Source organism: Monodon monoceros, unplaced genomic scaffold (assembly GCF_005190385.1).
Source record: "Monodon monoceros isolate NGI ecotype Baffin Bay Population unplaced genomic scaffold, NGI_Narwhal_1 Super_Scaffold_14, whole genome shotgun sequence".
NCBI lineage: Eukaryota > Metazoa > Chordata > Mammalia > Artiodactyla > Monodontidae > Monodon > Monodon monoceros.
The window spans coordinates 73,307,043-73,332,944 of NW_021703770.1; the positions used below are offsets into that span (position 1 = coordinate 73,307,043).

General features: G+C 39.9%; 1 protein-coding gene across 4 annotated transcripts in view; it reads left to right on the top strand.

Moving 5' to 3' along the window:
- The window catches only part of ATP6V1H (ATPase H+ transporting V1 subunit H), a 93,415-nt gene that overhangs the window by 36,760 nt on the left and 30,753 nt on the right, over positions 1-25,902 (top strand). For all 4 annotated transcript variants that reach the window (XM_029222650.1, XM_029222651.1, XM_029222649.1 and 1 more), the window contains 4 exons: positions 5,784-5,962; positions 8,907-9,032; positions 11,199-11,300; positions 12,992-13,105. In XM_029222650.1, coding sequence (XP_029078483.1) covers positions 5,784-5,962; positions 8,907-9,032; positions 11,199-11,300; positions 12,992-13,105 — 521 coding nt within the window. The remainder of the gene's footprint in view (positions 1-5,783; positions 5,963-8,906; positions 9,033-11,198; positions 11,301-12,991; positions 13,106-25,902) is intronic.

The window sequence follows — 25,902 nt, forward strand, 5'->3', positions numbered from 1 at the left end:
GAATCTGTTTCTGATGGAGAGACTTCATGAAGTCACCATGATGAGTGTTTACGGTATACAAAGTTCAAAAAGTACAAGAAGTATAAAGCCAGACTGAGATTCTTAGTTTTCTTTTGACCTGATTTGGGAGCTCTCCAGATTGATTATCTGCTTTTTATGAAAATTTGAGGGGTACAATAGCATAACCCTTTTCTAATTTTCCTTTCCACGTGGTGTGTTAGCAAGAGTGTAGGCTCTGGAGTAGACACGCCTAGGGGTGAATCCCAGCACTAGGTTGCTGGGAGAGTGGTTTGAACTCTCAGAGCTGATTTCTCCACTTGTGAAAGGTGGTTAGTGACACTTAACTCACTTCAAGATTGGGTAAGAATTCAACGAAATAACAGACGATGGCTGGCAGTAGTAAATATACAATCTGTATTTATTTTCCTGCCTTTTCGCTCCATAAAAGCATAAAATACTAGCAATTTGCCTCTTTAACGCCCACCTGTAGAAATTGCGTTCTAAGTTAATGTGGAACCTAGGCAAAGATGAAGTGCTGTTCTGTTTGATTTAGAAAAGACAGCATGAATATTTTACTAATGTTTATTTAGCAAGATTTAAAAATCTTATTTATACTTCATTTGCAGTTTCAATTTTTTACCCACAATGTGTTGAACTTATGCTAATTTCTCGGCTTCTATTGTCTAATTTGGATTTCAGGTTATTTAAAATACACGCAACCTATTGACAGGTATATTAGTTTTTTGGACTGTCCTTGATAAATTGGGATAAATCATTGCATGGTTATACTGAAGACTGAATATCAGAAGAACATCTTTAGACATCCCGAACTTTGATGTACACAACTGAGTTAAAATCGAGCCATTAGTAAGGACATAGTAAAGCCATTTGATTTAGACCATCGAATAGGTGTAAAAAATGACGTGTTCTTTTTTTTCTTTGTTATTCTCAAATTCCTGTAACCTTTAATAGAGATTTCACCGATGAGGTTGTTTGAGGATTGTCTGATTATGCACACTTTTCCCCACATCCTGAAACTCGGGAGGGGAATTTTTGTGCTTTTGGAAGCTTGCTGAGCTGCTGTGAGCTGAAGAAATCTAGCAGCTGTTAATTTTTTTTTTCTTTCCATTTGGCTGGGTGAATTTATTTTTGAAAATGTCTGTCTCAATTATTCATAGCAGGTGCTGAACTCCAGGTCTCCATGAATGTTATTCCATTGGTTAACTTGATATGTCAATCTTTCGTTTCTAAAATAAATTAGAATGTTTTTTGAGGCTGTGACTGAGAAAGATATTCAAGACCATATTTGCTGTGTAGAGTTTTTCTCTTTTTGGCTCTGTTTAGTCAAGAGCCTCCGTAATATGTCAGATAATAAGATAAATTGTATTTTACAACTGCATGGTTTTCAGCATAAAAGCTTAGAAAGAAATAACACCAAACTGAATTTGGATTTACATTAGCTGTACTAACCATGATGTTTAACTCACACCCACACGCATATGCACACACAGACACAGACAAACACAGACTTACATCTTCCTCTGCAGACAGTTCACAGTCATAACCCCTTCAGAGACACCTGCTCTGGTTTGGGTGTATGGGGACTGTTTTGCCCACTGCTTTGACGTAGAAGTGTTGCTATCAAGAAATTTTATTCCTAGATCCATCCCTCATTCCTTATTTCAGGAATTTATCTCTCGTTTATTAGATACCAGGTTTGGAAGAGGTTTGGTAAGACTGAGACATTTTTAATCTTGGGCTGAGTCCCATAATAACAGCACTGCTTCGGTGCCGTTCTGTCAGCTGTTGGCTAGCAGCCGGCAAGGGATAAGTACAGAAAGTGAGAGCAAGCATTTAGAAACTTACAGTAATTTGACATGTCTGTCAAATTTAATAATATAAGATTTGAGCTTGTATTTTGCATGTCTTTTAAAGTTCATTTTTCTAGAAATTCATTTTTATTGTATTTTTTACTAAAAGTATTTGTTCCTGACTGATTGGAAATTGAAAATCAAACAGAACTGGTCTTCACCACAGATGGTTTGAAAAGCACTGCTTTAACATGTATGTTACAAGGTTAGCAGTTTTGGTGAAGGAAGGATCTGAATGGTCACTTGGTTCCACTTTGTTCTTAGTGAAGTCAAGGTTGCTCTGCACCGTTACTTGGACACAGGCCAAAATGATATTTACGCTTTTGATTTTGTTGAGGTGAAGATGCCATTGAGTTTAGCGACTTTAAAGGGTGCACTGCTGCCGGATGATCTAGGTTTGTTTCTGGTAAATTCATTTTCCAAATATTTTTCACAACCTTTTTATTCTTTGTAATGAGATGGAGAGATGAAATTAAAACATGTTTCGAGGGAAAAACAAGTAAGGTTTATTGATTGATTTGACATAGGCTTGAAGGAAAGGGGAGCGTCAAACATGACTAAATTTCGAAGTGCTGTCGTCTTAGGGAATCGAGAGGAGAGATGGTTTCAGAAGAGCGCCATCGGGCTGTTCTTTACCAGTTACACTGACTGGGTTGAGGTTATAGTTGAAACTGTTAGTTATGATAATATCTTAAATATGAAGTGTAACTCTCCTGGCAACAAATGTGTAGGACCATATGAGCAGAAGAGTTTTGATATGTTTCTAAATTTAGGAGAGATAGTAGTAAGAAAAGTAACTGGAAAAGGTAACAGAGAAAACTAAGTAGACTAATAAGTAAAATCTCACAAAAGCGAGGGGTGAAGGGAGGAGTTTCATAAAGGGAGATGTTATCAGAATGCAAGGCACCCTACAGTTTAAGGTCTTTATTTGAATTCCATTATGGTCAGAGAACATGTTCTATATGGTTCCAATTCTTTGAAATTTGTCTTATGCTCATCTTACGGTCTGTCACGGTGAATGTAGCATGTGTACTTGAAAAGAATGCATGTTTTGCAGATGTATCACATTCTGTAAATGTCAGTTAAATCAGGGTGGTTCATAGTATCGTTTGGATCATCTCTGTACTGATTCTGTTGTCTAGTGGTTCTATCAGTGATCAGTTGCTAAGAGAGAGATTTGTTAAAATTTCCAGCTGTTAGTGTGGATTTGTCTGTTTCTCCTTTCAGTTCAGCCAGTTATTGTTTCATGTATTTTGAAGCTCTTTTTTTTTTAACTTTTTATTTTTTTAAATTTATTTATATTTATGTATTTTTGGCTGCATTGGGTCTTTGTTGCTGCGCGCGGTCTTTCTCTAGTTGTGGTGAGCGGGGGCTACTCCTCGTCGTGGTGCACGGGCTTCTCATTGCAGTGGCTTCTCTTGTTGCGGAGCATGGTCTCTAGGCGCGTGGGCTTCAGTAGTTGTGGCACGCAGGCTCAGTAGTTGTGGCTCGCAGGCTCTAGAGCGCAGGCTCAGTAGTCGTGGCTCACGGGCTTAGTTGCTCCGCGGCATGTGAGATCTTCCCGGGCCAGGGCTCGAACCCATGTCCCCTGCGTTGGCAGGTGGATTCTTAATCACTGCGCCACCAGGGAAGCCCCAGTGCTCTTGGTCTTGATATCTACTTTACTTGAAATTAATATAGACATGCCAGCTTTCTTCCACTTATGGTTTTCCATCTTTTAGTTTCAACCTATCTGTGTCTTATATTTAAAATTTGTCTCTTTGAGACAACATATACTTGGGTCTTGAATTTTTATCTGTTCTAATAATCTCTGCTTCTTAATTGGAGTGTTTAGTTCACTGACATTTAGAGTAATTATTGGTGTGGTTGGATTTAGGTCTACCATTTTATTATTTTCTTCTGTTTGTTTCATCGGTTTTTTGTTCTGTCTTCCATTCCTGCCTTCTCTTACGTTAACTGAGTTCTTTTTAGAATTTCAGTTTAATTTTTCTATTGGCTTTTTAACTGTGCTGCTTTGTAGTATTTTATTTCTTATAGGTTGTTTTGGTGTCACAATATTTATCCTTAACCTTTTCCATTATACTTGAAGTTAATATTATGTTCTCACCAGTAGTGCACAAGTGTTCTCTTATCTCCACAATCTGGACAACACTGGCTGTCTTGTTTTTTAATAGTAGCTGTCCTAACAAGTGCAAAGTGATATTTAATTGTGGTTTTGACTTGATTTTCCCTGATGATCAGTGATGTTGAGCACTGTTTCATGATCTGTTGGCCATGTTTATGTCTTCTTTGGGAGAATGTCTGTATAGAGCCGCTGCCCATTTTTTAATTGGCTTGTGCTTTTTTGTTGTTGTTGTTGCTAGTGAGTTAAATGAGTTCTTTATACATCTTAGATATTGCCCTCCTATCAGATATATGTTTTGCAAATGTTTTCTCCCATTTTGTAGGATGCCTTTTCATTTTGCTTTTTTTGTTTCTTTGGCTGTGCGGAAGCTTTTTAGTTTGATATAGTCCCAGTTGTTGATTTTTACTTTTGCTGTGCTTTTGGTGTCATATCCAAAAAATCATTCCCAAGGCTAATGTCAAGGAGATTTTCCCCTGTGTTTTCTTCTATGAGTCTGACAGTTTCCGGTCTTATGTTTAAGTCTTTAATCCCTTTTGAGTTAGTTTTTGTGACTGGTATAAGATACGGGTCCAATTTCATTTTTTTGCATGTGGTTATCCAGTTTCCCTGCTGACATTATTGAAGAGACTATCCTTTCTCCAATAGGTTTTCTTGGCTCCCTCGTCAAATATTAGTTGACTGAATATGTACGGGCTTATTTCTGGGCTCTCTATTCTGTTCCATTGCACTCTGTGTCTGTTTTATGCCATTACCGTACTGTTTTGATCATTGTAGGCTTGTAGTTTAGTTTGAAATCAGTACGTGTGACTTCTCTAGCTTTATTCTTCTTTCTCAGGATTGCTTTGGATATTTGGAGTCTTTTATATTTCTATACAAGTTTTAGCATTGTTTTTCCTATTTCTGTGAAAATTGGAATTTTGGTAGGGATCGATCTCACTAATTTCCATATGCTAAGCTAAATCTCTCTCTGCATTTATTTAGCATAATTATTAGAAATATAACTTCCTTGCAAAAATAAAGAAATTTAAAATTTTGGTACAGTTGATTTAGAATTGTTATTCCAGGATTTTTTTGAGTGTGGGTGATTTGACAGGCCTTCTTTACCAACTTTGTGAAGGTGGCTTTCTTGAGAGCTTGTTTGTCCTTGTTCTAGACCTCAGCATGAGCATGGTTTTGCTCTGAAATATTGGTTAATTTAGTGAACAGTTTATCTTCAGAAATACTTAGATTCCTTTGCTGATTTCATCAGTACTCTTAAAAATCGCAGAAGAAAACTGAGGAATTTGCTTGAATGTCACAAAACTTTTCTGATAATTACTGAAGCAAGAGAGTTTTTTAAATTGCTGTCCTTTGTGCACTTACAGGTTGATTGGACGTAGAAAAAGGTCAGTGACTGGGAACTAGAGAGATACTTGAGGAAACAGTCTTTCTTAGCATCCTAAGGGCTCCATGTGGCCAAGAAATGGAGTGTTCATGGTGGTGACCTCAAGAGCAGGGCTGTGAGGAAGGATGGTGATGGACCTCACTGTAAATGTGTTCAGTGTTTTGAGGCTTGTCTAGGTCAATAATTTAAAATGTTTAGTAAACCAGTAAGTAATGAAGGAATCAGAAGGATGCTCCTGATGTGGGACAGATGCTTAGGAAAGAAGTCAGGATTTGTGATCCAGTCATCCACTTAAGGTGATAGTTAACCTGAGAACAGGAAGGGGAGAGAGGATGTGAAAGCAGGTGCAGAGACATCACATAACAAATTATATCATTTCTCATTGTGTCTTTGTCTAACCCAGAACTTCTTAGAAAAATCAACTGAAAGAGAAACTCGCCAAGAGTATGCTCTGGCTATGATTCAGTGCAAAGTTCTGAAACAGTTGGAGAACTTGGAACAGCAGAAGTATGATGACGAAGATATCAGTGAAGATATAAAATTTCTCTTGGAGAAACTTGGTGAGAGTGTCCAGGATCTTAGGTATGTTATTCTTTTTAATTTTCACAGGCTGGGTATATTGGGCCTTGTTTGACTTGCTTCATATTTTAAGGAAATTTAAATTTGTTATGAACTATAAACTCAAAAGATTGCACTAAAACATCATGTCTTCTATTGAAAATTGAGGGGTATGGAAACACTGGCTCACCATCATGGCAACCATTGGTCAGAGCTGTGTGTGATTTCTCCTCTTTCGTGTAGATCCCCACTGTTCTCTGTTGTCTAAAATCTGACCTGGTGTTCTACCACGGGTTGTGGGTGCCACCCTTTGAGAATCTCCCCCTGGTTTAAAATCTTTTTTAAGCAGCAGTCATTGTTAATTTGTGGAGGAGGTTTGCTTAGATATGGAAAGAGTATTTTTTCCTGCTTTTTTTTTTTTTTTTTTTTCCGGTATGCGGACCTCTCACTGCTGTGGCCTCTCCCGTTGCGGAGCACAGGCTCCGGACGCACAGGCTCAGCGGCCATGGCTCATGGGCCCAGCCGCTCTGCGGCATGTGGGATCCTCCCGGACTGGGGCACGAACCCATGTCCCCTGCATCGGCAGGCAGACTTTCAACCACTGCGCCACCAGGGAAGCCCTCCTGCTTTTGTGAAGTCCCTATTGGTTTTATTTATTTTTTATATTAAAAATTATGCAAGTGATGTACATGCAGTAAAGAAAAAAATCCCTTTTTTTATACAGTACAGAATACAGAATACAGTACACTACAGAATACAATACAGTACAGAAGGGACAACACACCAGTACCCCCATCTTCCCCACCTACTTCCCCCTGCCCCTCTGGTTTCTTGTGTTCATTCCCAAAAAACCCTAGCCCCCCTCCCCCTAGCATGCATGCATGTGCGTGCGCACACACACACACAGACACACACAAATAGGGTTCTATGTATTCTTCTGGTCCTGGTTCTTTTTTGTTTAATAATAGCTTGATGATTTTTCCATTAACCCATGCATTCTTTGTTTTTGAACTATTGATACATTTTAGAAAGAGAGTTACTCACTAGAAGTAGATTGGGTTTGGGAGCCAGGATGACTCCAGTTTGAATTGTTTGGCCACTTTGTCCACGTGTGGCCTTGAACAAGCCTCTTGACATTGTAAAGTCTCAATTTTCCTTTTGGTAAAATAGTGATAAAAATTCTAACCTTGTAGGATTTTCCATGAGGTGTCCAGCAAGTGCCTTTAGTATAGTATGTGTTCCAAAAATGTGTTTACCAGATAATTCAGTGCAGCCCATAAGCCCAAGGCCCCAAAGCTTTTGTAGTGATGGGAGCTGTCACCCGTATCAGTGGTTTGTGTGGAGCTTTGTGGAGGAAGGCAGATGATTTTTGTCTTTTTATAATTTCGAATATGAATAAGTTGTTTGTAATATAATAGGCTAGCAATAGGCTTGCAGTTTATACAAATTCTATTTTATTATGTTTATTTAAAAAATTCTCATTAGTTCTTCTGTAATAATGATTTGAGACCCTTTTAAAAAAATAAATAAGGTTAGTGATAGCTTTCTAAGTTATTTAATCCATGCTAGCCAATTGTTATTATTTACTGATTTTTCATGTTAAATTTGGTAATGGGAAAAATATTGCTGTTTACATACAGCTAACATGGTGATGGGAGCAGTTGAAATAGATTTGTCTCTTTATATTGTTACAGGTTTAGCATATTAGTTAAACAATATTGTTTAACAATATTAGTTAAACAATATTACTTATACTAAATAGCCTTTCATTAAGTTACTACTTTATTTAACAGGTTACTCTGATCAACTTAACTAGTGAATCTTTGTTATACTGAATTATCAATCAGTATTAAATAGCTACTTCTTTTTGAAAATTTTACTTGAAAGAAAGTATAAGCATGTCTTGTCGCTTCGTTCACTGGCTAACCACATTAAAGCAGTTTTATATTATGAAGATTTGAATGATTGTTGCTTGATACATAGTGAATAATTTTTGAATTAAAGTGCATTTTAGTTTGTTACATGTACAGAGGTTTTTGTTTTTAATTAATCTGTAGTGGGCTAATTCAGTTAATGAATTACCTCTGCATTGTTGGTAGTCACATTTAAAAATATTGTACTGAGGTATGTATTTTTATTTTTATACTGCAGTATCACGGTTTGTCATTTAAAGTATAATAGAATATACTATTTTATTTTGTGTTAAAGTAATATACTTTTACATAAATTTATTTTTATGTATCTAGTGGTCTGGCAAATACAGTGTTTTAAGAGGCATGGTAGAAACAATGCTAGATTATCAGATATTTAATTTATTTTTATTTATTTATTTATTTGTGGCTGCGTTAGGTCCTTGTTGCTGTGCACGGGCTTTCTCTCGTTGTGGCGAGCGGGGACTACTCTTCATTGCTGTGTGCGGGCTTCTCACTGCGGTGGCTTCTGTTGTTGCAGAGCGTGGGTTCTAGGCCTGTGGGCTTCAGTAGTTGTGGCACGCAGGCTCAGTAGTTGTGGCTTGTGGCCTCTAGAGCACAGGCTCAGTAGTTGTGGCGCACGAGCTTAGTTGTTCTGCGGCATGTCAGATCTTCCCAGACCAGGGCTTGAACCCGTGTCCCCTGCGTTGGCAGGTGGATTCTTAACCACTGTGCCACCAGGGAAGTCCCTATCAGATATTTTAGTGATGTACATACATTTATGTGTATATTAAGGTTAGAATTTTGAAAGCAAGTGCTCCTTTTAATATCTCATGGTGAACATTCAAATTTGACAGGAGTACTGGACCTTAGTACCCTGAATAAGTTTCACATGATTTATTGAAAATTAAGCCATTTAAACTTGTTTAGAGGTAATTTTTGAATGTACAAAGTATGATCAGTCTTTGTAGTTAAATAATTAGTGAAGATGTTTTATTTTATTAAATTTTGGAGTATCTATCTCTCATATTCTTATAAACTTTGAAATCTTTTTACAGCTCATTTGATGAATATAGTTCAGAACTTAAATCTGGAAGATTGGAATGGAGTCCTGTGCACAAATCTGAGAAATTTTGGAGAGAAAATGCTGTGAGATTAAATGAGAAGAATTATGAGCTCTTGAAGTAAGTTTTAAATGCCAGTTTACACTCTGAAAAACCCCCATCCTTCCACATACTCGTGGACACATTTTTGTCCCTCTTAAAATTTTTAGATATTCCGTGGTTTTAATTTCTATTTTCTTCCTTACTCATGTGGATGAATACCTTTTCGTGTGCTTATTGGCCATTTGGATATCTTTTTTCCCATGAGAAGTGCCTGTTCAAGTTTTTGTTTTTGTGGGAATTCTATAGGTTTCTTGGTCATATGTATTCATCACAGCTCTTCTTCTACCACGTCAAATGCCACTAACTCTTTACTTTTGATGTAGCTCAGTTTATTGTTTATGGCTAGTGCTTTCTTGTGTCTGGTTAAGAAGTTTTTGCCTACCCAAGGTCCTGAAGATATACTCCTGTGTTATCTGCTAGAAGCTTTATCGTTTAACCTCTCACATTTAGATTTCCATTCCGTGTGGAATTGGTTTTTGGGTAAGGTGTATAAGGTAGGTCAAGATTTGTTTCTTTCATTACGTGGATATCTAATTGAACTAGCAACATTTATTGAAAATAACATACATTTTCCCCACTGCTTTGCACGGTTCCCTTTGTTATAATAAAGATGACCTAATATGTGCAAGTGTCTTTCTTTTTTACTGAGATATAAGTCACATACCACACAATTCACCCATTTAAAGTGTATAAATCAGTATATTCACGGGGTTGTGTAACCATCGACACAGTCAATTATAGAACATTTTCCATCACTTCAAAAAGAAACCCTGTATCCTTTAGCTGTCACTTCTCTGTCCAACCATGCCCTCAGCCCTAAGCTTTTACTTTCTGTCTCTATGGATTTGCCTATTAGGAAAATTTCATGTAAATGTAATCATATAATATTTATTCTTTTGTGACCAGCTTCTTTCATTTACCATAATGTGTTCAAGGTTCATTCATGTTGTAGCATTTAGCAGTACTTTGTTCCTTTTTATGGTCATATAATATTCCATCATAAGGACATATTACATTTTATTTATCCACTCATTAGGTGATGGGCATTTGGGTTATTATGAAAAATACTGGTAATAAACATTTGTGTACAAGTTTTTATGTGGACGTACGTTTTTATTTCTCTTCCTTGGGTAGACATCTATGAATAGAATTGCTGAATCATATGGTAACTCTGTTTAACCATTTTAGGAACTACTCGACTATTTTCCAAAGTGGCTGTACAATTTCATAGTCCCACCAGCAGTGTATGAGGATTCTGATTTCTCCATCTCCATGTCAGCACTTACTGTTGTCTGACTTCTTGATTCTAGCCGTTTTAGTGAGTGTGAAGTGATAGCTCATCATGGTTTTGATTTGTATTTCCTTGATGGCTAACGAGTCAGGCATCTTTTCATGTCCTTATTGGCCATTTTATATCTTTGGAGAAATGTCTGTTCAGATTCTTAGTTCATTTTTTAAATGGGTTCTCTTTTTAGTATTTAGTTGTAAGAGTTTTTTAATATATTTTGGATGTAAATCCCTGATCAGATAATATGCTTTGCAAATATTATCTCCCCTTTTTGGGTCATCTTCTCAGTTTCTTGGTAGAATTACTACATATATACCTTACTATAACTGTTAAAATTAATAGAATTTAATTTTTAGAATAATTTTAGGTTTACAGAAAAATTGGAGGGAGTACAGAGAGTACTCATATACCCTCTCTTCCTCCACCAGGCACAGTTTCCCCTATTTTTAACGTCTTGCCTAAGTGTGGCACGTTTGTTAGTTGATGAACCAATATTTATACATTATTTTAACTGAAGTCCATAGTTTACGTTCAGGTTCATGCCTTTCTTTTGTACAGTTCCTGCTGTGTCACAGTATCACACAGAATAGTTTCACTGCCCTAAAAACTCCCTATGTTTTCCCTTCTTCCCTTTCCCTGGTATTGTGGGAATTGTGGGTGGTGGACGTTGTGAATCTGAAAGTGACCTGTTAATGTGTGTATAAAGGTTTGAAAGCTGCTAACTTACCTGCAGTAAATCATGTGTAGTGTATCGTGTGTAGCAGTGAAACCTGTAGAAAATACAGTTATATTTGTAAATGTTTATTTTCAGGAAAGTATCAGCATTATACCTTTGCTCTGTTGTGCTCTAGAAAAGAATTAGAAATCAATCTCTCTTTGTATTAAATTTATTTCAGGATTTTGACCAAACTTCTGGAGGTGTCCGATGACCCACAAGTCTTAGCTGTTGCTGCCCATGACGTCGGCGAGTACGTTCGGCATTACCCGCGAGGCAAGCGGTAAGTGAGGAGCCTTGGTTTCCTCGGGGTGTCCCGAGACATTCCGCATAGAGGTCCTAGTTTATATACTCCTGTAAAGTAGACTCGTTCAGCTGAGGAGCTGACGGAGTTAGCAGAACCAAGATGACCATAGTACTGGGAATCGTGATAAATGATAAACCTAATTAAAGATGGGAAGTATGAAAACATAAGCACACGTGTACAATACTGTTGTGCAGTAGCCAGCAGAGATCACACCAGAAATTTCACGTTCAGGGTTTTCTTTGGTTTGTATGATTTAATTCAAAAGCCATTTTGTTAGCACTGGTGATTTTTCAATTATTATTTGTGGTTATATTGTTATTGACCTGAGTAGGTTCCAAATATAAAAGGAAATATAACACGTGTAAGAAAAGTCACAGTAGATATATAGTAATGGAAGGATGTGTTTCCAAGTACTGAAGAGTGAGGAATTCCCTCTGGGAGGAGACAGGTAAGGCTTTGCAGAGGAGGTGAGGCTGGCTTGGTAATGTGAAATCACTTAGGTACGCTAACAGTGAAAGGATGGGAGTTGAGGGAGAAAGCATTAAATGAGACTGAGGCTGTTGTGTGCTGTTTGGAGAAGCTTGTTGCATACCTGGCACGGATCAAGCACTCATAAAGTTTGGGTATAATTATACTGCATTATTTTTCTCAATTCAGTACATTTTTTTAAAAAAGATGCTTTAAAAAATAAAATATAAAAAGGCGTACAGATAAAGCCCCTCCCTCACCCCTGACCCCATGTGCTCACCTGCGAGGCTGTCTTAAACCACCAGGAGCCCTGCTGCACTTAGGTGCCACTTGTCACGGACTGTGTGGTGGCGATGTCACTCACCAGGCGGCACCGACCGCAGCTCCCACACCCCCAGGCTGGGGTTAAAGACACTCGCCGGCTCTTTGCACGCCCCCGCTCCCCCCCAGAGGAGCAGAGAACCTCCTTCCATTCGTGAGGCAAATGACCATTTTCACTTTGCTTTTGTGTCTGTAGTAACTGGATTTTTCAGGGGGTTGAGGGGGCAGTGACAGAAAGCGGTGCTGGTTGTCAGTCTTCCTGGTGTTCTTGACAACAGGAATTTTCTCATTGTTCACTGCCCAGCAGGTCATGTGGCATGTTCATGTTCCATCATTACAGGAAAGGGCAGATATCTTAACAAATCAAGTTTTTTCAGGAAATTAACATGGCTCCTACGGAGTGCTTTTTAACCTCGTGCTCTCTGCTGTCTGCATCTGAGCCCGCATCTGGTCCACAGCATGGCGACTGCTGGGCTTAGTGCTGACCTGATGTTACTTCAGACATAAGGTGCTATTCAGTATACTGGTTTTTAAGCAAGCCACAAATCCTGGTGATAAAGAAGTTACTACTCAACTGCCTATAGAACACTGTAATCTAGATTACTGCAGCAGTCCAGGTTGATGACATTTGCCCAGACTAGGAAATGAGAGTAACAGTTGGATTTATCACTAGGGATTCAAGAGAAAATATATAAAAACTTTAAGTCTGTGATTTGGAGAAAATGATATTTTAAAAAAGACACGTGTGTTGGTTTACTTACCTGTACGGTAACTTTTCTTTGTAAAACCACTGGGCAGTTCGGAGTTGGGGCTTTCTGCTAACAGCTTGCATTTGAAAGTAAGTGCAGCGTCTTCACCACGTGGCTTCTGGCCCCCAGGGTCATCGAGCAGCTCGGCGGGAAGCAGCTGGTGATGAACCACATGCACCACGAGGACCAGCAGGTGCGCTACAATGCCCTCCTGGCCGTGCAGAAGCTCATGGTGCACAACTGGTAGGTGCCGCCCACCCCCTGCTGCTCTGTTGGGCCTCACGTTCCTGTCCAGAAGTTCTTGTGGAAAGGCTCCGATGAGTGGTGGCTTTTAAAGCAGTGATTTTGATTAATACCTAGAATTACATTTTAGCCGTTCAGAGCAGTGATGTGATAATTTAGAAAAAACAGCTGCATTAATGTTCTGAAGAAATGTATATTCAAAGTACTAGTATCAGAAACAACTCCAGAAGTAACTAAAAGGACCATTAGGACATAGGTGAATAAGTATTTTGAGAGTTGAATGGAATTCATCTCGACTACTGATTAGAGACGCTACAATTTTGCAGGGTTTAACTGTTCGGCGTACGGTTAACCTGAATGGATTTTTACCAGTTCACATGAAAACAGTAAAAGCTGATTGATCAGTTAAGATTCAGCTCTCACATTTCATCCGTTATAGCCTTTTGCCTTTGAAATAGTAGCCAGAGTCATGTTTTTCCTCTTGCTTTTATTTTTTAAGTCAAAATTATTGACCTTTTTGTACTCAAAACAAGATAAATTAGAGTGACTACTTAGATACAATGGTGAACCATCTGTGTCCGTGAGCGGACACCCCTGGACTCTCTCGGCCATGGCTGTTTTAGCAGTAGGTTGGCTGTTCCGCGCTCTTCTGAGCTCAGATGCCTCTCTATTCCCCCATCCTTGGGAAAGATGCGCTAACTGACGGTAATGCTACTGATAATTCCAAAGGACAGATTAATGGCACATGCAAATGCTCACGTGTGAAAGATGCAGGCAGATACAGGATAGCAGAGGATCCAGGATTGCCACCGTGACATCACGTATTAAATATTAGGATCCTGCCACTTAAGCACTTTTCTCATGAATACTGATATTTATGCATTCTTCCAGCAGGTGCTCTTTGAGCACTTAATTTGTACCCTGTTACGCTAGGCTCCAGGTGACAGATGTGATGGAAGTGGGTGATGAGAGATGGCCTTTCTGAGTGGTCCCAGCAGCCAGGCTGAGACAGTGATGGAAAGGAACCAGTCACCCACCTCCAGTGTTGGGGGTTGGATTTCAGGTGGAGGGAACGGGAGGGGAAAGGACCAGGAAGCAGGAGGGAGCTTGGCTTCTTTAAGAGCAACGCCTGGAGACATGTTTGGATGTGGCAGCTGGGGTCTGGGAGGTGGTGCTAATGGCAGCTGGTGGGTCGAGGCCAGGGATGCTGTTCAGCATCCTGCATTGCGCCAGTTGCCACCACAGGGAACTGTCAGCAGTGCTGGGCTTCGAGGGCAAGTTGAAGGAGTGGGTGAGGCCAGAAGGAAAGGAGATGGGCGAGGCGAGGTGGCCGGGATCTGATCACGGAGGGTCTGGTGGGTCCTTCTGTTGGATGAGTTGAAAGTCATGGTTAAAGGTTTTAACAGGCGAGTGACAGGATTTGATTTGTACTTTGAAAGGTCTCACAGGCTCCTCTGTGGAGAGTGGATGGTTGGGGGGTGAGTGTGGCAGCAGGAAGACCGTTTCATAGGTTCTCATTGTGGCCGTGGGTAGGGATGGCTCATGCCATGGACTAGAATGGTAACAGTTGGTACCAAGCAGTAGATGGACTAGGGATAGATTTCAGAGCTGGTGCGCGTGGTGCTTGAGGGACTGAAAATGTTTTTACTCTTTTCATATCGTCTATGCAAGAAGAATGGGATTCAAGGCAGAGGGCACTCAAAAATGGTTTTTTATCTACTATTTAGCAGAGAAAAATCTTTCAAGTCTGTCAGGAAACTAGAGAATACTCCACTGGATTCCCTCCTTCTTTTACTTTACCCTGAGCCACATTTTTCAACGTAAATTAATTATTTAGTAATTTTCTCTCTCTTGGTTTGTTTCCGTTTCTTTCATGAAGTTCGTTTACAGAATGTTGGCATTTAATAGAGTTGGAGGCTATTGCAATCAGTGAGCTTTTATTGACAGATATTTTCCTGAAGTTTCCATTAAATACAGTTTTATTTTCCCCTTTTGTTGAAAGTAGGGCTGTTGAAGCATAATTCTTCTTTTGTTAATAAACAACAACTTCATTTTAATAGTTCTTTCTCTTGAAGAATTTACTGTTAGTTTTTTTTTTTAATTAATTAATTTTTGGCTGCCTTGTGTCTTCGTTGCTGCGCGTGGGCTTTCTCTTGTTGCGGCCTGTGGGGGCTACTCTTTGTTGCCGTGCACGGGCTTCTCATTGCAGTGGCTTCTCTTGTTGCAGAGCACGGGCTCTAGGCATGCGGGCTTCAGTAGTTGTGGCACGTGGGCTCAGTAGTTGTGGCTTGCAGGCTCAGTAGCTGTGGCTCGCAGGCTCAGTAGTTGTGGCTCGCAGGCTCTAGAGCTCAGGCTCAGTAGTCGTGGCGCACGGGCTTAGTTGCTCCGCGGCATGTGGGATCTTCCTGGACCAGGGCTTGAACCCACGTCCCCTGCATTGGCAGGCGGATTCTTAACCACTGCGCCATCAGGGAAGCACCCCCCTTTTTTTTGTAATGTATATTTCTAATGTGGAAAAAAAGCTGGGTATGGAATAGGATGTTGACTGGGAATTTTCCCTTTGCCAGTGGAGAAAATTTTTTGGTTAAGAATTTTTATTGTGCAAATGATCATGAATTAAAGATGAAACATTTAAAATTTGAAAACTTTTTCTTGAATTTAGGAATCTGATTTGGTCTCAGTAAATTTTTTGATGTACGATTACAAAAGGAAAAGTAAATTGTCTTTATAGCCAGAAACTGGTTTATTTGCTCTTTGTCATTGACTAGCTGATGAGAGAATATCCTTTTCCCCCTCCTCTCTAATTATGTACCAAGCTATTTTAGCTTTAATGTTTTAGTTATGATAAATTCCCTTTAATGGAGAAGCTTAGTGTCAGCATTTTCCTATGCTTTCTTTGAGAAAGGAGTTTTCATATGCAGATTAGAACTCACACGTGACCTGTGTCTTTCGTTGTGACAAACGCATTTCTTTGGCACTTGGTGCCAGAGAGTGAAAATTGCTCAAGTAATAGCAATTTATTTCAACATCAGATTAGTGTGAGACCAAATAGAATGCCATTGGAAAGTAAATCTTCAGCAGAGTTTTCCCCAAACGTAAAAGGATTTTGAATCAGTATCTTTATGCACGTAACCAAGTTGCCTTTAGTAAATCATGCTGGTAAAGTCTGCCTTTCTACTTTCCTAAAATAGAGGCTTTTTAACCTAAACCATGGGACCGGTGTCCGAAAGATGTTTCACACCAAATAAAACCTGAAAACACAGTTGACTTGGTTTCCTCTCAACATTTTGTTTGTTTTGATTTAATTAAAACAAAATTTTAGGGGCTTCCCTGGTGGCGCAGTGGTTGAGAGTCCACCTGCCGATGCAGGGGACACGGGTTTGTGCCCCGGTTCGGGAAGATCCCACGTGCCGCGGAGTGGCTGGGCCCGTGAGCCATGGCCGCTGAGCCCGCGCGTCCGGAGCCTGTGCTCCGCAACGGGAGAGGCCACAGCAGTGAGAGGCCCGCGTACCGCCAAAAAAAAAAAAATTTTAGAAAGGGTATATTTTAGTACAACACAGTGAATGAATTAGTTGAAGATAATGAAAATACACCCATGGGTAAAAGTAGAATGAAAGTCTGAATGGCAGCAGCAGCTTTTCCTGACAGTTTTGCACATTTTCTCTGTTGTTGTTTTTCTCCGAGGCCCTCCCTGGCTGTTTCCAGATTTCCGGTGCACTCTTGATTTTTTTACTTTTTTCTACCGTAAATGATTTTTAGATTTTTGGCATTGCATTTTTACCAGTTTCTGTTGATTAGACTAAATCGTAATTTTGGATATAGTAAAGTTAACATTTCTTTTTTACTGAGGGGAATTTTTTTTTGGTTTTAAGTTAAAAATTACATTTTAAGTATAAATTGGATATTGGATACTCACAATATCATGGAACTGCGTTGTCTCTGGTTCTTGATTTAGACTCTGCTCTAGGGAGTTAAATATTACTTTTCTTGATAATGTAGAGAAGGACTTATCCCTGATTTATAGAACATGGAGCATAGAGTTGTATATCATGTGAAAATGTTACTTAATTCTTTTTCACGATTTTATGACTGATTGAAGAATTATTTCCGTGAACTCTTTCTTCCTTCCACTTAACACCTGTGTTTACGTGGAATGACGGGTGGGTTACATGTAACCCTGACTGCTGTGGGTGGCATGGGGGGCCGAATGCAGTTGCTGGGGTGTGCGTTGGGCACACACCAGGGTCTCCTCAGTCCAGGGGGCCTCGAGCGGGTCAGTCCTATCCACAGCTCTGTAAGTGGCACGTGCAGGCTCTGATCTTCCCGTCCCCATGTGCAGTTCCTGGTATGTCCCTTGTTCTTTTGAGCAGGGCTGGATTTTTATATTCTTAAATTTGGCAAAATATGTAAACAGTGACAGCTTACTTTAGAGAACTTTTATATAGACCCTCAGTTTATACATTATAATTTAGCATCATAAAATGTCATCATTTTTCTCCTACCGAATGATTTTAAATGTCATCAGCCTCTAATTCAGAAGCAGCAATATGTGCATACGGACAGCTCAGGACCTCAGGAAAGGAACACTGAATTTTGTAGGTAGAGGATTTCCTGTAGAATTTTCTCCTTGTTTCTAGCTTCTTTTTGAACCTATTTTCAAGCAGAATAATAAGTTATAAGAGTGTCACCCTCTCTCGGTCTTTCATGTGTACGTAAATAGAGAGGAACGCAGCAAGCCGAGGGTGTGGGTGATAACTACTTTCTTCTCGGACCTTTACCTCTGCTTAGTATATTTCAGTTGTTCTATAAATAGTACGTAGCCATAAATGCAGTGATTAAAACAGTTACTTATGAACAAAATTGAAGGAAAAAAACCCTTATGTAAGTTTTAACTTTTTAGCATTAATAATCATGTTAAAAAACATTCCATGTGATTTTAAATAAACATATGACATTTCTGGGTTTAACATTTTCCAAAACTAATTTAGAAAATTGTGATCTCTCTTTGGGTACGTGGAGTTTTCCACATTATTATTATGATATTTTTAGTGGAGGAATTCTCGTGTAAGAATCTTACATTCTAAATATAATTAAAGAAAAAGGAGTCTGTAAGAAGCGCTAAACGTGGACTTTGCTTATTGCATACTATCTTCTTAAGAGTCCTTCTAACAGCACAGACATTCCTCCCACACAGCACATTACATTAACCAGATTTGCACATACTGTGGTCATTTAGGGGCATCCTCTGCATTGTGCAGATCGCTTTTTGTTGTAACTACTTGCTGATCTGGAACCAGCATTCAAAATGAAACAGAGGGACTTCTGGTTTCCAGTTATGCATGTAAGGAGTTTGGAAGTTGCCACTACGTCTGAACAACAAGTAAATAGCTGAACAGACTGAAAAAATCAACAATCCTTCTTGGATCCATAGGGGAGAAGGTAGGATGAGACTGGAGAGGCAGGTGAATACAGGGAGTTGTGGCTTACCTGAGCAGGACTCACACGTGGAGACCAGCGGGGGACCAGTGCCTGGCAGGAGAGCTGGGCCGTGCTTGGTGAATTGCAGGAGGCTCAGTGTGCACAAGTCTGAGGATTAAAAACTCCAGGGGATCCAGTCATGGGGGGCCCCCACCATATGGGGAGATTTCTCTCCAGAAGCCAGACCAGGTTCCCACAATAAATATCTGAGAAAAATTCCCTTGGGCTTCTGGCAGGGGGAGGGGAAAGGAACCATTTTGAAATAGTTCTAACTATTGTTCCATTCTAACAAGGCCTGCACGCAGGGGAAACTAGTTAACCAGAGCCCAGCCTGCTGGGGTGCCATCAGAGTCTGACTGACCTGGGGAAGGGAAATAACCAACTCTAGCTGGCTCTAATCATGCTGTCTCACCCAAAGGGGTAGAAAAAATCCTGAGGAGCACTCATGAAGTTCACAATCCCGAGGCCCAGGTTCAAGAAAGACTGAGACCCAATCAAAGGACTCCAGAAAGCTTCCTCTCCCTCACCTCACCACCACGTTACATAAGGTTCATTTACAGCAGTTTCTTTTACCTAGCACACCATGTCTAGCTATCAAGAAAATACTACGAGGCATACCAAAAAGCAAAAAAAAGAAGAAGAGACATAGGAAGCATCAGAACCAGCCATGGCAGTAATGTTGGAAGATCAGACTGGGAACTTTAAACAACTAGGATTAATATGCTGAGGACTCTAGTGGATAAAGTAGGCAGCAAGCAAGAACAGATGGGCAAGTTAAGCAGAGAGATAGAAATCCTAAGAAAGAACCGAAAAGAAATGTTAGAGCTCAAAAACACTGTAAAAGAAATGAAGAATGCCTTTGATGGACTTATAAGTTAGACTGGACACGGATGAGGAAAGACTCTCTGAGCTTGAGGATATATCAGTAGAAACCTCCAAAACTGAGAAGCAAAGAGAACCAAAGACTAAAAAAACGGAACAAAATATCCAAGGACTATGGGACAACTACAAAAGAGGTAAAATACATGTGGTGGGAATACCAGAAAAAGAAAGAGAGAAAGGAACAGAAGAAATACTTGAAACAGTAATGACTGAGGATTTCCCAAGTTAATGTCAGACACCAAACCACAGATCCAGAAAGCTCAGAGAACACCAAGCAGGATAAACACCAAAAAAACTACACCTGGACATGGAATTTTCAAATTACAGAAAATCAAAGGTGAAAAAAAAAATCCTGAAAGAAGCCAGGGGGAAAAAACACCTTACCTACAGAGGAACAAAGGTAAGAATTACATCTGACTTCTCAGAAACCATGTCAGCAAGAAGAGAGTGGAGTGAAATATTTAACATGTTGAGAGAAAAAAACGCACCAAATTCTGTACCCTGTGAAGTTATCCTTCAAAAGTGAAGGAGGAATAAAGATTTCCTCAAAGAAACAAAAATTGAGGGAGTTTGTTGCCAGTAGACCTGCCATACAGGGAATATGAAAAAAGTTCTTTAGAGAGAAGGAAAATAATAGAGATCAGAAACTCAGATCTACATAAAGAAAGGAAGAGCATCAAAGAAGGAACAACTGAAGGTAAAATAAAACTTTTATTTTTCTTATTCTTAACTGATGTAACATAGAAGTTTGTTCAAAAAACTAATAGCAACAATATCCTTGAGTATGTACACTTTTATGTATTTTATACACGTTGCTTATGTATGTTTATATATAAGTGAAATAAGTGGCAGCAATGATTCAAGGGACGGGAGGAAGGAATTAAGATTATTTGGTTATTACAAGCTACTCACAGTATCCGTGAAGTGGTATAGTGCTATTTAAAAGTATACATGGATTAATTGTAAATTAATATATTGCAAACTCTAGGGCAGCCACTAAAAAAAGTAGAAAAAGAAGTATAACTGACGTGCTGAGTAGGAAAGGAGAGAAAATAGAATCATATAAAATGCTGAATTAAAACCACAAAAGGCAGAAAAAGAGTGGAAGACAAAAATAGGAGCGAAAGAGCTTCCCTGGTGGCGCAGTGGTTGAGAGTCCACCTGCCGATGCAGGGGACACGGGTTCGTGCCCCGGTCTGGGAAGATCCCACATGCCGCAGAGAGGCTAGGCCTGTGAGCCATGGCCGCTGAGCCTGTGCGTCCGGAGCCTGTGCTCCGCAACGGGAGAGGCCACAACAGTGAGAGGCCCGCGTACCGCAAAAAAAAAAAAAAAAAAAAAAAAGGCGGAAAAAAAGGGCAACAAATAGGAAACAGAAATGAATATGGTACATATTAATCCAGCTGTATCAGTAATCACTCTGAATGTCAGTGGTCTAACTGCACCAAGCAAAAGATAGATCATCAGAGCAGATCGAAAAGCATGACCCAACTATGTGTAGCCTATAAGAAACCCACTTTAACTATAAAGACACATATAGATTAGAAAGTAAATGAATGGAGAAAAATATACCATGCTAACACTAATCAAAAGAAAGAAGAAGTAGCTATATTGCTTTCAGACAAAGCAGACTTATAAGTAAGGAAAGTTTATCAGGGATAAGAAAGGTCATTCTGTAAAGATAAAGGGGTTAGTTCTCCAAAAGGACATAATAATTCTTAACATGTATATGCCTAACAACAGCGCATCAAACTATGTGGAGCAGAAACTGATAGAACTGTAAGGAGAAATAGATGAATTCTATCATAGTTGAAGATTTCAGCACCCCCCTTTCAGAAATGGACAGATCCAGCAGGCAGAAAATCAATAAGGACACAGCTAAGTCAACAACACCATCAATCACCTGAATAGAATTGACATCTATAGACTACCTCATCCAGTACCAGCAGAATACACATTTCTCTCAAGCTCACATGGAACATTCACCAAGACATTCTGGGCCATAAAACCCACCTTAACACATTAAAAAAAATAGGAATCATGCAGTGTCAGCTCTCAGACCACAGTGGAATTAAAGTAGAAATCAATAACAGGAAGATAACTGGAAAATCCCCAAATATGTGGGGATTAAACAACACTTCTAAATAACACAGAGGTCAAAGAAGGAAACTCAAGAGAAATTTAAAAATATTTTGAACTAAGTGACAATGAAAATACAGCTTTTCAAAATTTGTGAGATGCAGTGCAAGCAGTGCTTAGAGGGAAATTTATAGCACCCAATGCATATATTAGAAAAGAAGAAAGCTCAAGAGTCGGTAATCTAAGTTTCCAGCTTAGGAAATGAGAAGAAAAGAGCATATTAAATCAAAGTAAGCAGAAGAAAAGAAGTAAGAATAAAAAAACAAGGAAATTGAAAATAGGACATTTGTAGAGAAAATCAAGGAAACCAAAAGCTGTTTTTTTGAAAAAATTAATGATACTGATAAGCCTATAGCCAGCCTAAGGAAAAAGGAGAAGGCACAAATTAACTAGTGTCATAAATGAAAAAGGGAACATGACTACAGATCCCATGGAAAGTAAAAGGATAATAAAGGGATACTATGATCCCCTCTCACAACTCCTTTGTACTGGAAGTTCTAGCTAACGCATTAAGACAAGAAAAGAAAACAAATGGTATACAGATTGGGAAGGAGGACATAAAACTGCCTTTGCTTTCAGATGACATGATCGTGTATATAGAAAATCCTAAAGATTTGACAAAAACAAACAAACAAATGTCCTGGAACTAATAAGCGATTACAGCAGGTTGTAGGATATGATATTAATACAGAAAAGTCAATCACTTTCCTGTATACCAGCAATGAACAGGTGGAATTTGAAATTAAAAACACAATACCATTTACATTAGCACTTCCCCAAAATGAAATATTTAGGTATAAATTCAACAAAATATGTATAAGATCTACATGAGGAAAACTTTTAAACTCTATGAATGAAATCATCGAAGAATTAAGTAAATGGAGAGAGATTCCATGTTCATGGATAGGAAGATTCAATATTGTCAAGATGTTAGTTCTCAACTTGATCTATTGATATAAATTTAATGCAATCCCAATCAAAATCCCAGCAAGTTATTTTTTTTTTTTTTTGCACATCGACAATCTGATACTAAAGTTTGTATGGAGAAGCAAAAGACGCAGCATAGCCAACACAATATTGAAGGAGAAGAACAAAGTTGGAAAACTGACACCACCTGACTTGAAGACTTATTATAAAGCTAAGTAATCAAGATAGTGGGGGTGTGGGTGAAAGAGTAGACAAATGGATCAATGGAACAGGACAGAGAGCCCAGAAATAGGGCCCCATAAGTATAGTCAGCTGATCTTTGCCAAAGGAGTAAAGGCAATACAAGGGAGCAAAGGTAGTCTCTTCAACAAATGGTGCTGGAACAACTGGACATCCACAAAAACTGACTCAAAATGGATCATGAACCTAAATGTAAAACACAGAACTCCTAGAAGAAAACATAGGAGAAAATCCAGATGACCTTGGAGCACTGTGATTTTTACGTGGTTCGTGGTTTTACATAGTAAAATCGTTCATAAAAACAAAATTTGTGTGTAATACTCAGAATCATGATAAAAGCTGGAGGAATAACTCAGCTTTAAACTATATGGCATCTGAGAGAGGAGAAGGGGGTGCGGGGGGGGGCTTCAGCGGGGAGAAGGCAGTTCACACGAGGTGGGAAGGCAGATGTTTGATGACAGATGCTTGCTGGGCCCGTGGGGACAGTGGGACACACAGAGGACTCTGGTCTCCCGGCCCTGTGCAGCTCCCCCCAGCGCCGACCCGTGTGCTTTGTAGATCTCCGGTGACAGTGCCCTTCCTGGACCAGGGCCTTTGTCTGAGTTCTTTAGGCAGTTAAGGGGCAGGTAAGAAGCGAACTTGCCAAGGCTTTTGTTTTTTTAAAAATAATCAGCCTAAAATAATCCTCATGTTGAAGAGACACACATTGGGTAGCAAATTCTGTTCCCCTACAAAGTCATGGATGAAGTTTAAAGAGAAGAGAATATTACACTTCTTAAATTTTGCTTCTTAGGTAGTAGAAGCAAAGAATTAATGTCCAGCTCCTGTAGATTGCTGGTACAAATCGGATACCCTTTGAGTGAATTATGCGTTGAATTTTTACTGTATTGATCTTCGTGTTTAGCGAGACTGACTCAATACTCAGGTTAACTCACTTAAGTAACTCTTCTGGCCTCCTATTAGAGATGCATTGTCATCCCCTGAAGAAAAGTCCGTAGTCACTTTTTCTCTTGCCTGACAGTGACGTAACCTTAACCTGAAGAAATTATTCACACCTGTTATTATTTCCTGCTATAAAGATAGGCGCAGTGTCTGCTTTCTGCACCTTTCTGGCCTCTTTTTGGAGGCCGCGCAGCCTCACAGTAGAGAGAGGAGTGGACCTGAGCCCCGGCCCGTGCACCTGCCCGCTTTGCTCCTGAGCAGGTGATTGCAGCTTTCCCTCCCCTGTCGATGGAGATGAGAATGCCCACTCCCAGGATGCTGCAGAGGTGAGAGGATAAGGGTGGGCACACCTGTACTCAGGTTTCCACGGTGGCCGGTAACAAAGTGCAGACGTAGCCACCTTTGTGTGTTCCCAGCCCCAGGCTACTGGTGTCCGGACTGCCCTGTGCCTGGGGTCACACAGGACTCAGAGGCAGCTTGGGTGAATCTTGGGAATGTTTTAATTGACCACATTTGATGTCAGGACAGCAGACCACAACCCTTTACGAGCCGAACCCAGGAGTAGATTTTCTCCAAAGCTTCGCGCAGGCTGGGTCCTCTCTCTGTAGGACAGGATCTTTTTCAGTTGCGCCTTGGTTCAGCTCCCTCTGAATTTAACAACCCACATGCCATAGCAAACAACAATTTCAGGAAAGCCTGAGGAGGAAATTTGATTCTTCTGTCCGCGGGTCCTATCTGGGCTCTTCTCCCAGTAGACTTGGTGTCCTGGTGACCTACCTCAAGTAGGGCTCGCAGAGTTCCATCTGGGATTCTTGATGTGCGGGTTTTTAGTTGAACCCTTTACATCTATGTGTGTTCTTGTCCTTCGCTTAAATCCTAGCTTGCATAAACCCTACTTAGCAGACAAGGAAAAGGGGCCCTGGTTTTTGTACTCACCGAGCAGTAAGGTTGTGAGGCAGGGAATGCCCCGTGGCCACCTTGTATGCAGGGAAAAAATGAGAGTGTAGTGGATGGAGCATTATTATTTATCTGTAATAAAGACCTTTGACCAGGAAAACAAGAACAGAAGACATTGGGGAGGAAGCTATGGCTGGGCGTGTTTTTAGATTTTTGTTTAAAAAAAATTTTTTTTTTAATGTGGACCATTTTTAAAGTCTTTATTGAATTTGTTACAATATTGCTTCTGTTTTATGTTTTGGTTTTTTGGCCGAGAGGCAGGTGGGATCTTAGCTCCCCGACCAGGGATCAAACCTGCGTCCCCTGCATTGGAAGGTGGTGCCTTAACCACTGCACCGCCACGGAATCCCCCTGGGTGTGTTTTTAAATTCTCTGCTGGAACAACTCTTCTTCCCTCTGTTTTAATCCTCCTGCTGTGACCCTACTTCAGCAACGCCTCTTATGTGAGGAAATCAGTTATCGTCCCCACGTCCCGGTATTCACTGTTGTCCCCTGAGTGTTAGTTGGGTCCTGGCATGGGAGATGAACCACAGCCCTAAGGGACTAGATCCACCTGGTGGTTCACAGCGTGAGCTCTGGGCAGCTTTGCCAGGCTCCGGAATGTAAACCCAGTCCTTATTCCAAAACTCAAGCTTTTCCCTTTTTATAGGAGGGGATCTTTTAAATATTCTTAAAAGATCTCTTTTTCTGGTCCTTATTAGGTAGTTCAAAAACGAAAGTTTAGGCAAATCCTTCATAGGAAAATAGGGAAAAGATTGTTTTCTGTCCTGGAATCAACAGTGTTATCTGTATGCAATTTAGAGTGAAGTATACACAGACCATTCAAATAATTTTCTGAAGTAGAACGTCACCTAAAACATTTGGAGACCACTGCTCTAAGCCACAGTTGCCCCGTCTGTAAAATGAGAATACTGCTTCTCGGCTCTGGTGATGGTTCTGTGGATTCAGTAGGACCATCTTGGTGAAGGTTTCAGACTCTGCCAGTGCAGAGTAAGTGCTGGGTAACTAGTAGCTCTGATTAAGTGTCGTGATTCTGGATGTTATTTTCAGTGATTGTTTTCATGTGCTCTTGTGTAAATCCTTAGAGATGAACACTTGTACTTTCTAACGTCAGGAAATGTGTTTCTCATGTATCAGGCCACTTACTTGGAATCATACGTATGTTGATTTTGAACTTGTTAGATTGCAGAAGTGGTGGCAGCAGACACAACTCTCTAAACAGGAAAGCAGATGT